The sequence below is a fragment of the Botrytis porri genome, assembly GCF_014898465.1.
Source record: "Botrytis porri strain MUCL 3234 chromosome Unknown BPOR_002, whole genome shotgun sequence".
Lineage (NCBI taxonomy): Eukaryota > Fungi > Ascomycota > Leotiomycetes > Helotiales > Sclerotiniaceae > Botrytis > Botrytis porri.
In genome coordinates this window covers 1,013,750-1,030,701 of record NW_024066076.1, presented here as the reverse complement: position 1 = coordinate 1,030,701, position 16,952 = coordinate 1,013,750, and the positions used below count along the sequence as shown (strand labels likewise).

Sequence of the window (16,952 nt, the reverse complement as noted above, 5' to 3'; positions counted from 1 at the left end):
CGAAACTAAATGTATAGGAGCCAAATGATTGCTGTCTACATGCAGGTTCTTGAAACTCATGCTAGATCACAAGTGTTGAAACCCCTCCCCTCTATACTTTATTCACAATGTTTATTCACGTTCCCTTTTAAGCGTTTCAATCCTACTACTAAAAGCACCTTCAAAAGAAACTTGGCTTGTTGGAGCTAGTGCCTCCTCACAGTACTGCGAGGAACTCCATGAGAACTCTGTATTCGCAACTTTGCCTACTTCTCTTGTTCCCACATTGCTCCCTTCATTCAATTGTCCATCTCGTGTGACTAGGCTATGGTCGTCCAAGTGCCCTGTAACAATGCTCAGCATGCTCTCAAATTTTATACTCCACCCAGCCACGCCGCGGGAGTTCAAATCCCGCCCCTCGAGTTCTCGGACTTTTGCCTTGCCGTCTCCGAACCACCCTCTTTTCGCTCTGTTATTCCTATGCTGGGTCTCCTCACGAGTGGAGTTTTCACCTTAAACCTTCTTTGTCTTCTGGTCTTTTGCCATTCCGCCTCGCCACCACCATGTTCTCTACCTATATATTTTTGGCTTTCTATGTTTTTGTTCTTCCCTCCGTTTGCCCTGGTACTTTTCCCCTCGTTCTACAATCATCGTACATCTGCCTCCGTTCCCTTAGCCCGGTGTCCCTCAGCCCTCTGGTCATGAAAACGATGTTCCTTCACAACTTCTATCTTTCGCTCACCGGTCCCTCGAGCCCAACCATTTGCATATTTGTCGGGTACTTCAAGCCTTCCACCCTCTGTACCACCAAATGTCTGCGCCCATTGTAATCATATGGTCGCCAGTTTCGCCTTCGACGGCATAGAGCTCTGGGGCCTATCGAGAAGTAGTCAGCACAATGGACCGGCAAAAAGTATTTTTGTGATCATCGATGGGAGATTGGATGGGTCATGAATTTTATGTCTACTTAGCCATAAGGGATTCCAGAGCCTTTTGCAGTCAAACATTGGTGGCCTGGCTCAGAGGCCAACGGATTTCGACGACGAAGATCGAATGACCTGTGCTTGAAAATGATAGTCTGTCGAGTTTTAGTCTGCTACAGCGTATCTTGTCCATATCTAGATTCTCGTCGTCCCCAATGTAGATCTATTCTGCCACCGGTTATTCTCTTTTCGTACCATGATCATCATGATTGGCTGTTCCGCATAGAGAAAGTGCTTTTGTAGAGATAGGCGATACTGTGCGGTCTTCGATAATGAATGGATATGTGGCAAGAGAGTTATGATTTTTATTTCTTTGAGAACTGTTCATAAGCATTCCCGTATATAAGTGTTACTGGTATCTCGCTTGTGGTTCTAGATCCGCTCGAAGTTTCACAATCTTTCCATGTCGAAAAGGTAGCAGGAGAGTTAGGCGTGGAACGAGATAAAGAAGCTGCTCGGAGGTACTCAATTGATGTCTTGATCGACGTAATATAGAAAAGAAATGGAACTGCTGAACGTCTCGGGGAACAATTTGTAGTCCATAGCCGTCCGAGTCTTTAGGCGATGTCTGTCTCTGGCTTTCATTCAACCCCAAGATTGACAATGAGCTCTTCTCTCGGACTGGGGGATTTTGGCCCGCGCCGTCGTAAGGATGGGATTCTGGGTGGCCAAGCAGTTTATGTCACTCAACCCTTGATGATTGCCAGCAGAGACAGCAAGGCTCGGAATGCAGAACAAGATTTATTGGCATAGTTATCAGGAATAGTTAAGCCTCTCAAACCATTCCAACTGGGCTCTCTGGATTCTGTGACTTCGAAAAACTCATCTGCAGTCCTTGTTCTGTGTATTCCTGATTTCCCCCACAGGTACATGTTTTCTTTCAGATCCGCCCTCACATCAACGCCTGGCGCGTTCCAGTATGTTGAATATAAGGTCTTCGAAAACTGTCACAAAGGAGATAGGAGTGTTGGGAGTCGCGTTTCTGGTGACTTCAATGACTGAAATGATTCGAAGTGATGTGCATTAGACCAGTTGGTGTTTCGTCACCTCTTCCCAATTTCGTCATATAGCTCGTCCTAGATTCCTCTCCAAAGAATGACAAATACCGTTCTTTGTCTTCGATGTTCTTGAGTCCTCGATGGACACAAACCTTCTGCGAACCTTGCTATCATAGTACGTGCCTGTGATTCCGCCTGCCAATGCCGTTTTCTGAATCCGAGATCGAGACTCGTTATGAGTTTCTGTATGATGAGTGTAAGTCACTCATCAATCAGAGAAAAGAAGGAAAGAAAACTTTACCGATAAGTAAATAAGATCTTCCAATATTGGAAGATAGACAGAAGACTATGGGTAGACTATGCTCCATACGCCAGCCTTGATATTGTGATACTTGCTTGCTGATGACACTGGTACGATCTAACGCCGTGTCTCGCCTTCAGCTTGGTGCCCCACTTTACCGAGAGAGGGAGGATTCTCGCTGACAAGTAGTCGGTTTTCTCAGTACACAGACATAGGTAGCTAGTAAAGCCAAAAGACTAGAGTTCATCTGCGGCCCGTTTTCGCCATGAAAATTATCGATTAGTTTCACGATCCCATGCTCTCCGTGCGATTCGGTTGATTAGACAACTGTTGGTGAATTCCCGAGCTTTCAATGTAGAGTTAAAATTTATTCTTGAGGGGCAGCCACTTGTTGATATATCAATGGGAATTTTGGAGATTCAATGATAGCCAGAGTCTTGTGAGGCCCTCAACCTAGATTCAGACCTTATCGCGGTAGCGATTACTCGCTATCTCATGGTATCAGTACCGGTGTCTCGGTTCACTTTATACTAAAACTAGCGGTCACCCTATGTGTCTGCAGTTGATGAATGAGAGGCTCGGACTCAGGAAATATATCCAATGAGTGGTTAGTGGTGCTTTATAGTCCCGCAGATGGTTAGAAGCAAGCAAAATGTCCCCATCCATCTGCGGAGCCTGTCACTATTGTAATTCTCGGCTATCGCACTGATCTAATGGAGTCATCTGGAACCAAGTCGACTAGAGGGTGGAACTTTAGTTGGTGTAGTTGATATTTAAGACTACCTACTATCAGTTAGCAGCGTAGAGAGAGGGTCTAAGGTGTCAAGCAGCAGATCCTTTCCAGTTCTCGGCGATAGTCGAAATTATAAATGTATTCAACCTACCGCCTAAGATCATCCTGTGTGTGCATTAATATGATCGCCCTAGCCCAATACTATTCATTGAACTCAGTTCATTATGAGCGCCCACGATCCGTCCCTTCCTGTATCTATGTGTCCAAGATAATGATCGTCCATTGAGAGAGCGCCGATGGATTTATGCAATTAGTCGGTGCTCTGGATTAGGTAGTAACGGCAGGAAGCAAGAAAAAGGCCGGCTCCTTCTGCGGAACTCATTGAGGAATAGAAACATTCGTCAGTCACCCAATCCAATATTACTTTTAGGTTCGAGTTCGTATCAAGAGTACTTCCGGCTTGGCAACAACGGTAGTATGGATATCCCTTCTGCGGATCTTATCGTAATTTATAAGCTTATGCTCGCCACCTAATCTTATATTACTTCGCGGGTCGACTTCATGTGAAGACTGGCAATGAGCCCATATATTCGTGAGTTAATCATGCTGACCGGCTCCTGAAAAGTGGAGAAACAAGGGTGTTGTGTGAGTATGTAGGTTGTAGTGTTCGGGTTTCGGCGTTTCTTAGATGTCTGGGTGCTAAAAGGAGAGTCCGACCTTTCGCAGAGCTTGTTGTGAGTTGTGAATACTGTTTTCTACACCATCTCATATCGATTCTTGTGTTCACACTGCCGTAAACCTGGCACTGAACCTCTATGCCCTGCGAGTCATGTCTAGCAGTCGACTGTTGAAGAGAGACAACGCAGCCTTTTGTGAGCAAGAGCAAGAGCAAGTGATCTGTGTTATCTGGTTCTCAACAACATTCGAGATGGAAAGGAGGGGGCTGATCCCTGACATTCTCGGGGACTTTTTCGTGATTTGTATCCTTTTTCCGCCTTATATAATGTTGTTTCTCCGTGTCTGAACTATCTCGAGAACTGACTATGGGCGCTTCTGGCGATCCGCGAGTTATGGATGTCGAATTATCGTGGAAGAGGGAAGGGGTCCTATAATGGGTAGGAAGTTAGTATTATTTAGTCGTCGTCAACGCTCGGAAGTAGATAGAGGAGCCCGAATCTTTCACGGATTTTATTGTAGGTTGTAAGTCCTATTCCCCGCCTTATCTGATTAAATTTCTTGTGTCGGTCTACCGCGAGGGCTAGCAACGAGGGGTTTCGTGTGTAGGTAAAAGGTAATAGTCGGCTGTTGAAGAGATTCTTTGGTCAATAAGCAGTCAGTGCTCAAGTCCCTGACAGCACCTGGAAGAGAATAGAGCTTACCGTGAGTTTTAAAACCTTTCCTGCACCCCATCTGACATTTCTTATTGTTCCGAACTTATTGCAAGAGCTGAAATTGAGCTTTCTCACCCGCATATCCTAGATGATTGACAATTTTGTAAGAGAGAGATGGGGTTTTGAATCGGTAAGTAGTATCTTCCAGTCTTCGATAACGATGAGAGACGAACGAAGCACCTGCCCCTCCACGGATCCTGTTGTAAGCTGCGAACACCTGCTTTCCGTCCGCCCAACCGAGTATTTGTTGCTTCGCTCCAGGTTATTGTGAAAGTTGACAATTTTGACATTGAGCTCTGCGATTCGAAGACGATGGCCGGTTCCAACAAACGGAGCCAGAGTAAGATGGCATCTTCAGTAGGTAATCAGTCAGTATTCTTTGGTCTTCACCAACCATATGAAACGCAGGAAACAAGCAGATACTCTTACAAATTCTGTTATATATAGTAAGTCTTTCCTTTCTCCAGAGCTGTCGCTCCTTTTCTCCGAGTCTAGTCAATGGCGAGATCCTTTACCCGTCGCTGAAGGTGCTCATAATCATCTGCTTAAGATCAAAGTGGATTAAGAGCCGACCCACAACTGATATTTGGAGGTTCCAGGTGAGTTTTACAGGAACGAGAAAGAGTCGAATACTTCTGCCAAGCTTGAAAGAGGTAAGTATCTGCCATTGATCTGCTGTATCACCTTTTTAGATCTAGACTACCATCGGGTTATAACAATCTACAATCGCGTTATAAGAGGACAAGCAGCTGGTGAAATCAGGAAATGGCTTTGATTTCAAAGCGGGTGGTATCCTTCGACTGACGGCGATGGTTCGCCGCAAACAGAAAGACGGATCGTATTATGGTAAGTTTCTGCCGCTCTCTTGATTTAAAGCTACTATTTAGGTCTAAATTCATAGGGCTTGACGTTTAATCTGTGTTCTCGTGGTATATAGTGGCATAAAGCTGGCGGTGCAGAGAAAGCGCTTCTATAATCAAGCAAATAACTGACCTTCGGTGGCTGTTAGGAACGATTCGAATGGAGACGAAGATTCCAATTGCTTCTTAGATCCCGTTATAGTTGGCGCACTTCCTCCGGATTAATATTAGTTCTTGAGGGCTTGAATAAATGAGATTGGAGCGATTCGAACGGCAATAATATAGAATACCTAGAAGTTGTGCATGTATAGGAAATACCATTCAGCTGCTCAGCAGTCACCAGATTCCAACTCTAGCAGTGACAGGAAGCATAAGACGGACTTCGACTGAGGCTTCTACCTCTTCAACATAGTTGTATACTATTCTCTTGGTTTGAATGCCGTTCGCAGATATTGGGATTAACATGGAGGTGGTAAATGAACCAAAATCTAGATTATATCACAACAAGAGGTTAGCCAAACAAGTGAGAAGAACAATGGCAATAAAAAGTCTGGAGCCTTCTTCTCAGAATAGTTTGCTACTGCTAAGTGAGATCAGACAAGTATGCCAGGCTAAAAACCTGTTGGAACAAGACAATAAAGCAGGTTGAAAGGCATGTCGATCCAAAGTATATTACTGTAGGATATCTAATTAAGCTGATAATACCACTGATAGATGCTTTAGGATCAAGTCCCCAGGAAGAGAGCATATTACACAGTCTACAGAAGCCAGCTTCCAAATATCAGCACATCACAGTTCCCAGGTCCTGGCAGCAACGCCGAGACAGACCCTCGAGGGTATCTAGGTACCTAATACCCTTTTAGGTTAAGTTTAATTCTTAGTGCCATTAAGCTCACACAAACCTTTCCATTGTCTTTAATTCAAAGTTCTCTTTCCTGCTCAATTTAAAATCTTTTTCTCTTTTTCTCCACACCATCCATGTACCACGATCAACACCAGCACCTCAACGCCAACATGTCACAACCAAAGGTACGTAGTTTATTTCCTATTATATTCTTCTTCTCATTTCTTTGCCTCTTCTTCTCCAATTGAAGCGTTAAGCTTCTTCTAATTGCTGATGGCGGCATCTGAAAGTCGTTGATCGGCAAGATCGCTGCGTTCAAAGATCGAACACTTCGAACTAAATCAACAATACAAAGTACTAACATGTATAGAATATAGTAAGAATACTTCTATAATATAGATTCAGCTTTATAGGTTAATCTAATATCAATTACAGTACCATTGTGTGCGTTTGAATGTTGAGATGGCTCCGTGCCAATCGGAAGTATCACTCCCGCATCTACCTTTCGCCTTACACTTAAGCTGACGTCGTTTCATAGCAGTTCAAGTAAGTAAAAAGGAAATCTCCATTATTGGAACACTCAATTGTGATATATGCGCGAGTCCATCTGCTGTTATTTTACTCTTGCAGATTTACATTGTGTCGGCACAGTTGCATGTTGGAGTCTATGCTAGCGCATGAAGATGACATCAATTTATATGGTCATGACCAGCGTCTGGCTATGCGACATGATGTCTGGGCTTGTGATAAGTCATCTCAAGCAAAGATCATATACAGACATACAGAACAGCCATGGTATTTGTCACAACACCACGCATTGAGCTATGTGCAACTCACGCTCTGCTTTGGATCAGTCACCTCGAACAAAGCTTACAGTTATATGCACAGAGATTTTTTTGTGCTATAATACCATAGAGGGATCACATAAAAAGCGATGGAGTACCTGGAAAAAATCATGTGACTTTCATTCACTGAAGCAGTTTCTTCATTGATGTTGTCATTCACCTCTTTGCAGAGATGTTAACCTTCATTGGTATTTGCCCTAACTCACCGCCACGATGCGAATATTCACCATTGAGCTTTGCCACAACAGACAGCAAGCGCTTTCTTTTCAGAGTCCTATGTGCAAGATTCTGATTGGTGCTCCATAATTCAAACCTTTCACTCTCCTGTCACTCATAAAGCGATACCAAACGCCACAACGACGATATATCTCCAGTTACCTGACCCTTAATACTCGATCTCTTCTTATTTTGTTGTCGGCTCTTTCTGCTCTACTTCTACTCAAGAGGATTGCCATCAGTATATCTTCTCCCGCACGATACCGCTCTTTGTCACTATTCAACGCCGCTGCCAAGCAATACCGGCCGTCAATCTCTGTCCTTCAGGCAAAAGAGCATCTGGAATCGAACCTTCCCATTTTCGCACAGCTTCTCCTCCACTTATCTTGCTATCGCTGCAAAGTCCTGCCATTCATTCGTTTCATCGCGCACCAAATTCAGTCAAAATCACCCACCGTCGCACAGAATACAAGAAGCTTGCCGTCAATCTATCACTCGCACGAGGAAGTTACAGTCCTAGCTTGATATATTGCACAATAACATCACTGCCAACTTCGAAGCCGGAGCCGATTGACAACCTTCTTAATCCCTTTTATTTCGCGAAAGACCAATCCTTTAATCTACGGCGAGCAATTCGATAATACTATAAACAACAACCTTCTTATCCACACCTTCTCCTCTCGCTATTCTCACCTTAAGACAATACCCTTCAAGACCACGATATTTTATCCGGATTACACGCTCTTCTCTTTGCGCAATCAACACCAGAGATTTCCACAGCTCCCAAAAATTTACAATTGGGTCAATTTCAGCGTTTCTTCACAGACTTTTTCTCGTGAGCTATTGTTGGGACGACGCCAAGCTTCTTGTCAATCAGGATTTCGCTCTTCTTTCCGACTACTGCATCAAAAAACCCTCACAGCGACCCACCTCTACTATTTCTCACCTTCTTCAGAAGACTTTCAACTATAGTTGTTTAACACTAGCCATCTCATGAATAGCTGCGACATCTTTCTTGTATTTAAATACTCCCACAAAGCCCCTGGAATTACCGAATCTCTGAAAGCTCGTTTAGCCCACTGAACTTCGATCCTTTCTATTTTGCAACCACGCCAGAGCTTTGTTTCTAGGACCACTGTCTCGTACGATATTCAAATCACGTCATTTGAATCTACCAATCTCCTCTACGTCTTCAACTTATCAATTCCTAACCTTTAATCATATTGACCATCCCTTGTCTCTTTACATTCATACACGGTTTATATATTGCCACAAATATAATTCGCATTCGAGGCTTATCTCTGTTGAAAAAACTCACTGAAGAACCCCTTTGCATTAGCAACACTTGTCGTTTGTCCGATTCCCAGAATTTATCTCCCCAGTAGGGAGTAAACAAGATATCAATCGTATGACAAGCTTTATTACTCCAAATTCTTCCCATAGCTCTTTATTTCAGACCTCTTGCAATTGCCAACCGGAAGTCTTGTTCATTTTCCAGTATTTCATCTTTCTAAAGGAGATTTGTCAGTTTTCTATCTGTTTTTTGAGACATCCACTCCCTATCCATGACTCTAATGTTCAGGAATTCATGCTAACAGATACTATAGATCTCCGAAGATCATAAAGCCTTTTAAAAAAGTAAGTACATTCCCCCCCAGTCAAGATCCCGGATATCTCGCCCTCCACGAGATGTCAATTGCTTGTCTCTTCTCTTCTATGTCTCTCATATCAATACTAACATGTGCATAAGAGGAATATGGAGGCAATTTCAGAGGAGACGGCCGGTTTCCGCCAGGCAACCCAAATTTACCTGGCGGAAAACCGCGCCGAGATGGAATCGTTAATCCACGAAAGCACCGATCGGCTCATGGAGCAAACACGGGTCCCGGCCGAAGAGGCCCATAGCTGGCAGACGAGAACTGTCGAGCTCCAAACGGAGTTCATGGTTAGTTATTCTCCCAAATTCCACTTGCCATTGATATGTTTTGTTATTCATATTGGTGTGATGTGTGGAAACTTCACGTTTGGCAGTTTGCTCTGATGAAAATTTTCAACGTTTCATGGAAGCATTGAGACTTCTGAGGAATACATGCTGACCTTCACAGGAACTCTTGAAACAATATCTGGAAGCGGGAGGCACTGTCCTCGCCGCACCAATATACCGCGCAGATGCCCGTAAGTTCCCAGACTCTTTTTTGGAAAGTGGAAGCTGCTTGCTAAAGATATATAGTAAGGGTCGGCGGACGACCGGCAATACGCCCTTCGAGGGTTCATAGTTTCACGGAGTTCAAGAAGCGATATGCACCGGGCAATGTGCCACTTCATCTCCAGCATCTGCTAGAACATAGATCCAATGGACTATGGATCCAAGCTTTGGCTGTCCAGAACCAAGATGGGGACATGATCCAATGTAAGCACTCCTGAGCGTCCCCTTTCACATGAAGCGATACTATTATCAGAAGTACAAATAACTAATCTAATCGTCTAGTGAAAAGAATAACCGAAGAATCAACACCTCGAGGGGAAGACTCAACTGTCTGGAAGTGGTTGTTCTGTGAGCTTGGAGAGGGGGAGGATTTGAACACCTTGGTGACGGAAAAAGAGAGATGGGGATGGGGTGGAAAGTTTACGTGGGGAACGCCATTGGAGAGGGGAGAGCAGTGGGGACATGGTCAGTTACTTGGTGGTGATGAGGAGAACATTGTGGTGTTGATGTAGGGCCTCGAATACAGTATGAGCATAGGGGCTGATTCCAGCGTGGGTCAGCAGCTGCCAAGACACGGGTCGCACCGTGACACTCGCGCCCTGGCTCTTTTAGAGCACTCTACTGTTGATGATGGTCAGGGGTGGATAGTGTGGTGGATATGGGCTTACGATTTACGAAGAGACGAAACGATGGCACGATCAACTTTTTTCTCAATCGGTTCTATTTATAGATAGTTGCATTTACACTGGCATCAGCGGCATTGGACTTCAACTCGTATGATTTTTAAAGATTGCGAAGAGGTTCGCCTGGCATGGCGTTGTTGAAAAGGGGCATTGGGCTTATACCATCGTTGCATTTGCGTTCGCGTTGCGCGCTGGATTTCATTACAGAAAGGATTTTACTACCGTTGATACCCATTAAAATTGATATGGCTTGCTATTTCTTCTCGTATATGAACTATTCTTGCAGTCTCAGTGATCATATGCATAATGACCTGATATCAAATGTTTGATGGTTGCGAGTGTTGAATCCATCAACGATTGAGCCACTTAAGAATTCCGTAGAGTAGACTTTCGATTCGTCGGCAAAAGTAACGCATCGAACAAATATTTAATTTGTTTTATTGAATCCTTTGGATTATCGAGTTAGTTGAAATTTGAGTTCTGGCTGTTTAAAGTTTCAAATTCGTCCGAAGGATAATGGCTCTTCATTTCCACTCAGCGAACCAAATACTCAATTGCAACGACAACAAAAACCACGTAAAGTTTACCATCACAGCAATGACCTTTGACATGTTTCGCAGACACAAAAGAGCTCAACCCAACCGACAGGGAAAGTCTCACGCATCATTATTTTATTTTGAACGTTAGCTTTCTTCCGGCAAGTAACTAGTAGAGGTCAATGAAGGTTAGGTTTACTCCCGACATTAACTCAGGTATAATCTGCTGGAACAAAAAGCTTACGAAATTTACTTGAAAGCTTTTTATCACTAAAGCCAAGTTTTATGCCCAGTTAATTCAGTCAACAAAGTTTAAGAGGAAGAGTATCCAGCAACCAAACATTCCCGCACACAAGCGACTGCTCACCTACCTACTTCAATCCACTGAAATTTCCAATAGTCCACCTGCGATTGATGATTGCTCTCCTCTGAGAGGATTTAGCTAGACCCCATGCCGGCAGAACTCAGATTCTTACCCAGCGAAGGAAACCCGCCCAACTCTACCATGGAACAATTTCCTGACCGAGAACAAACATCGGTGACTTGACGAGGAAGAAAGAAGCAGGTTACTGAAATATATCCAGGCTCAAAGACCTCGTAACTTTGAGCCAATGGAGAAAATGTGACATAAAATTATGAAGAGCACCTCCTTCGCTCTATTTGACACTGCAATCATAGATATGCTCAATCCACTAACGACATCAGTACTCCGGCCTGAAAGAGGTACTCCGCTTTAGTTTCCTTTTCGATCTGGATTCAGGGAATACTAGGTTCCGCTTCGCAGCTGTTCATTTCTAGCTTCTCCATTAAAATTGGGCACCTGCCAAACAACTCTTCCAGGGATTTTCTGCTCATCAAATCCATAGGTCGGTAGTTTTAGGTATCTTTGAGAAGACCTGACAAGAATTAATGAACTTCATACATCAGAAGTGTGGAAGCGGTGGTAAGAGGTCATTGCTGTACTAGTAACGCCCATATAGACTGGTAAGTCTTGTGTTTGATAGAGAAGCTCAGCCGCGGGGAAAATAAGGAGGACTAAGTTGAGGACAGAATCTAAATATGTCTTTCTGAGAACTGACTCCAACACAAATAATAATTCGCGGGATAAATGAGTGAATTTCAGTATGTACGGAAGAGACAGGATGGTATGGTGATAACCTCTTAGCGATAAATGTATCAATTCAACTCGCTCATCCAAATTTTTGATTGTGTGCTGTAAGCTTCCAAAGTATATATCAACTTTAGTATCACTAACGCATACTAACCCCCGTCTTTTTCAGTTGAATCATAAATATGCCAATGCATCGGACGAATCTCACAGATGCTTCCCTTCTATAGTCTAGTATATTCATCAGAACTCGATTGTACATGTCACCCATTCTTTAGGGTAGCTGTGTACTGACGTTGCCGGAAGAGCCGATGACTTCTTTGTTCAGCTCATTGACTGCCAAGGAAATCCACGGAGACTTTCCATCCGCAAGATTCAGTAGAACTTCCTTGAGGGTAGCTTTGTGCTTGTCAGAAATACTATTCATGCGTTAGATACTTTCTGAAACAAATGATCTGAGGTCTTCTGTTCTCTTTTCAGTGTATTCTTTATCTAGGTTATCCAAGTTGATTTGCAACACCGTCTGAATCTGATCTTGTAATGAGCGGTTAACGATGAGAGTTTCATTTTTTCTAAAGACTCCCAACGATAGACCTATTAGATCCTTCCGGTTTTGCTTGAAGAAATGACATCGAGTCATGATCGCGCTCATCAAGTCCGTCCAAGATTAGAACTACATTCTCTGGAATTTCTTTGACCATAGACTGAGAGATACGCCATAAATTTTCCCTGTGAAAATTCCTGGCAACAGTTCCATCTTGACGGCGAAAACTATCAAACTCACCCAGATATCCTGGTATAAACTTCTCTTTGCTCTTAAAAGCTGAAAGATCAGACTCCGAAGTACACATAATGCCGAATTGCTTTGAGAATTACTACTGTCGCAGTAGTATCTCAAAACCAGATGACGTGGTTCTCGAGAGTCTACAAACGAAACCCAGCCGCTCTCCAAAAAGATGAAAAGGTATGTTTTCCCTTTTACGGAATCACTGTACATCTATAGGGAATTTTTGGAATTAGGTATCAAGCTCTACTCAAGGATCTGAGTATTCGCACTTCTTGCTAGTATGTTTCCACTTGCGACAGAGAATTTGGTTTCGATCACCATTGAACGTTCGGAATTCGCAACTAGAGAACATGTTAATTATGCTCTACAGATCACCAGTCCCATCAGCAAAGGTTCGAATACGCCCAAGATTCAAGGAAACTCCTATACTGGTTCTATATGGGAGAAAAAACAGGTCAGAATTGATCACTAGTTGTTGGTATCACTATGGGGATGTAAAGTCAATATAATACTATGATTCACATTGTTGTGATATTACTTGAGATTCTAAAAGCTAAGACTATGAAACATATTACTATAATGTCGAAAGGTATCAGCGTTAATGCTAATGTGATTATATAATTCCTATTCTAATATCAATAACTCTTAAATACTAATAATATATCCTTTCTAGTTAATTCTTTTTTATTTATATATCTATCCTTTTAATCTCTATCAATTCATTTTATACTCTTAATCTTTATTATATTATTATCAATTAGATTCTTTGAAACTTAATATAGCTTGAACTTAGTTATTATATATATAAGATTAAATTCTTTATTAATTTATTTAGTTTCTATAATCTCTTATTTCTTATATATCTTCTGAATTATTATTATATTAATTATTAGTTTCTTCTCATTAATGAAAGGTTTACCTCCTTGATAATCTTATTATTCGTGAGGATTATAATACTATTGTTACGGGAGCTGCCTCTAGGGTCACGTGGAAGTGTCTAGAGATCTCTCGAGGTGGTTTAGACTAGACTTCAAGTAGGAATTCAATAAGGTTGGTAACTGGTTGCAATTCTCGTAACTATAGTAATGAAACTAATGATTGTTCTTGAGCACGAAGCTCTACATTGTAATGAAACCCATTCTTTATATAGACCTTCGTTCCTTGTTGTCCCATTGATCCCATCGTGTCCCACCAGGTGGGAGCAGTGGGATCCAGTGGGAATCTCTAATCCCGTGACTTTCTGATCAGGTGACTCGGTATGTTAGATGTCGTCGTAACAACTATATATATATATAAAATAAAAACTCTTATTTAATGAGACTCAATTTAAACGATCTAATTGATCAAAGTGAATTTTGACTTTATTATTATTATAATATAATATAATATCTGAAAACATTAATTATCTTTTTTAACAAAACTATTTTAATTGAATTAAAAAAAGAATCAAAAAAGTAATAATTATATAGAATAAACTGAAAGCTTTTAAATAATATAATTTTTATAATTCTAATTTTAAGTATAAAGTTTATATAAAGAATTAAAGTTTATATGTGATATTTTAAAGCGAATTAAGGGTTTATTGACTTTTTTAATATTATTAATAATATATACACAACGGAAGAATTGAGAATTTATTATTATTATTAGTATTATTATTAGTATTATTATTAGTATTAAAAGAATTGAAGAAGTTAAAAGGAGGTAAACCGACTTTCTTTACAAGCTCTTAATACAACTACTATTCAAAACTATATTTAAAAGTTTATAATAATAAAAATCATTAAATAATACTTTCTCAAAAAGCAAGCGGTCCGGGGGCACGCAGACCCCTAATAATATTAAGTTTTGTAAGATAGTTGTAAAGTAATTTAAAGTTGATATATATGATTAATAGGATTTTGTAATTTAGGAAAAATCTATTGATAATTCTTTTAACTATAATATTAATACCAGGGGCCTGCGAGCCCCCGGAACCCTTGCTTTTCGAGAAAGTATAATATAATAAATTTTTTCATTATTAAAATTTAAAAAGAAGTTTATTAAATGCTTACAGACGAAGTTGTTTTATCATTAGATTACTTTTCTTTTTTATAATGTTTATAATGTTTATTTTTCTTAAAATTTTGATTTAATGATTTTGTTTTGAATTATATTTTATTATTATTATTACAGGCATCGATCGGTTCGACATCGGGCCGACTATTATTCCGATATTAAAGAGTTTATATATATATATAGCTTCAAGAAAAAGTTTGAAAAGGAATTAATGAAAAGTCTTTGAATTTGACTATGTTCTATTATAATACTAGTCTTCACCTTATATTAATTCTTATAATTATATTATAAAAGCTTTAAGTATTAAAACAATTTTATTAATATAGATCCTACTACATCTAATATATTCTCTTTCATATTAATTATATAAGCTTTAAATCCTTTAAAAGAATTTAACTTTAATTTATTATATAAACTCTAATTTTAAAGCTAATATTATAAAAATTATTTCAATTACAAGCCCTTGGCTTATTCTATAAAGTTATCTCTTTTTATTTCTTTTATTTGAATTAATTTCAATAAAATAATTAAAATAGATTTCATTAAAAAAATAGATTTAAATTGTAACGCTATAATATTATAATATTATAATATTATAATACTTCTATTCTTATAGACAATAAGTAGTACGTGTATAGTGTGAAAGAAGGACGAAGTTCTTATTATGCTATGTAGAAGCTATTTATATGTACCTAGGTACTCTGTTGCGCTAGTATTAGCGTATCAAACAGTTCGAATAATCTCCTCTGAGGCGTCTGTCATAGGGAAGGGCGGGCGAGATTTGGCCACGAATTATAATGTATATGGATTAATGGAAAGGCGTGTATCTTGAGGACGTTGGTAAGTATGGTGGGTATGAGAGAACTCACTTCTGGAGGTATAGTTGTGTTCTAATACGAATTTGTATTTCGAACAGATAGTCACTAGGACTTGCTATCATTTAGTACATGTATGATATGAAAGAAGGACGAAGTTCTTATTATACTATGTAGAAGCTATTTATATGTACCTAGGTACTCTAGTACGCTAGTATTAGCGTACCAATAAGATTATTAAGGAGGTAAACCTTTAATAATAAGTATATTAAAATTTAATAAAATTATACTTATTCGAATAAAATAATACTAAACTTGAACTAAATAGTATTAGTTTTTATTCTTTAATAGACATTACTATAGACATTACTATAGAGAATAAAATATAAACTAAAATTAATATAAAAGTTGTTATTATATTATTAATTACTCTCATTCATATAAAAACAAATATCAAATTATAATAAATTAATATAAGTTTTTTTAAAAGAAATATCAACCTTAATTCAAAACACATATTATAATTAAGTTTAAAGTATTAGATTTCTAATTTATATTATTACTAATTATTACTAATACTATTATAGAAATAATAAAGTCAATATAATATTATAATTCACGTTATTATAATATTATTTAAGATTCTAAAAGCTAAGACTATGAAACATATTACTATAATACTAAAAGGCGCTAGCGCTAATATTAGCGTAGTTATATAATTCCTATTCCGATACTAATAAAGCCCTTTAATAATCTAAATGTTCCATTCCGATTTAAAGAATTAAATTTTTTTATAATTTTTATAATTGAAAGTTATTCAAGGATTTACTTGTTGTTATTAATTTTTAGAATTTTATTATTGCTTGAATTATTATAGAATTTATTAGAATGATTAACTTTGACCTCTTTTTTCTCCTACGAATAGGCTAAATAATACAACCAATTCAAATTCCCCATCTCGCTTGAGTACCCCATACAGACGAATCCACCTAAGCGCCCTCATCAGTGAACTCGCAGTCTCTGAACCAATGAATAGTCCGGTGGGGCATAGATCTGCCACACCCAAATATACATGCGTTCTGCATGATAAGATCGACAACTTAGAGCAGAGCGAATCCAATTTCGTGGGCATTATCCTCATTTATATAATTTACCGCTGGGTTAATTACCCCTGCGAATACGAATGTGGGACGATATCCAATGAATTCAAATCAACTGAATGAGGGTGCACTCGATGTAAAGATTCTCTATCGAAAGATGCAACGTATGCCAAAAAAAGATCAAGCATGCGTTTACATCGCCGCGAAGCCAGTGTGCCTCATAACCCAAAAAATATCAAGAAAATCTGTTCGAAAAAAAGTGGTGGCTAAATAGTATTAATAGTTGAGATTAGATACACTCAAAATGTTGTGTTTTTCCTCCAAAATTTGTATTCTGAAATTTTCATTGTGGTATCCAACACACATCTAATAAGAAAACCTCGGAATCTCGATTATCTGCTCAAAAGCCTACAATAACACAACAATCCCGAGTATCCAGCTCTCTCCATTCATAAACTAAACTTGTGAACAAGAATTTTAAACCATCATCTCCTCCAAACCCTCAAAAT

At 39.5% G+C, this 16,952-nt stretch overlaps 1 protein-coding gene across 1 annotated transcript; it reads left to right on the top strand.

Annotated features, from left to right (window-relative positions):
• Positions 1–8,906: 8,906 nt before the first annotated feature.
• On the top strand, positions 8,907–9,868 carry EAF01_001357 (uncharacterized protein; the record flags this gene model as incomplete). The annotated part of the gene is made up of 4 exons (XM_038909607.1): positions 8,907–9,095; positions 9,256–9,325; positions 9,381–9,560; positions 9,639–9,868. The coding sequence occupies 4 exons, from the start codon at positions 8,907–8,909 to the stop codon at positions 9,866–9,868; spliced, it is 669 nt and encodes a 222-aa protein (XP_038774419.1).
• Between the last annotated feature and the right edge of the window lie 7,084 nt (positions 9,869–16,952).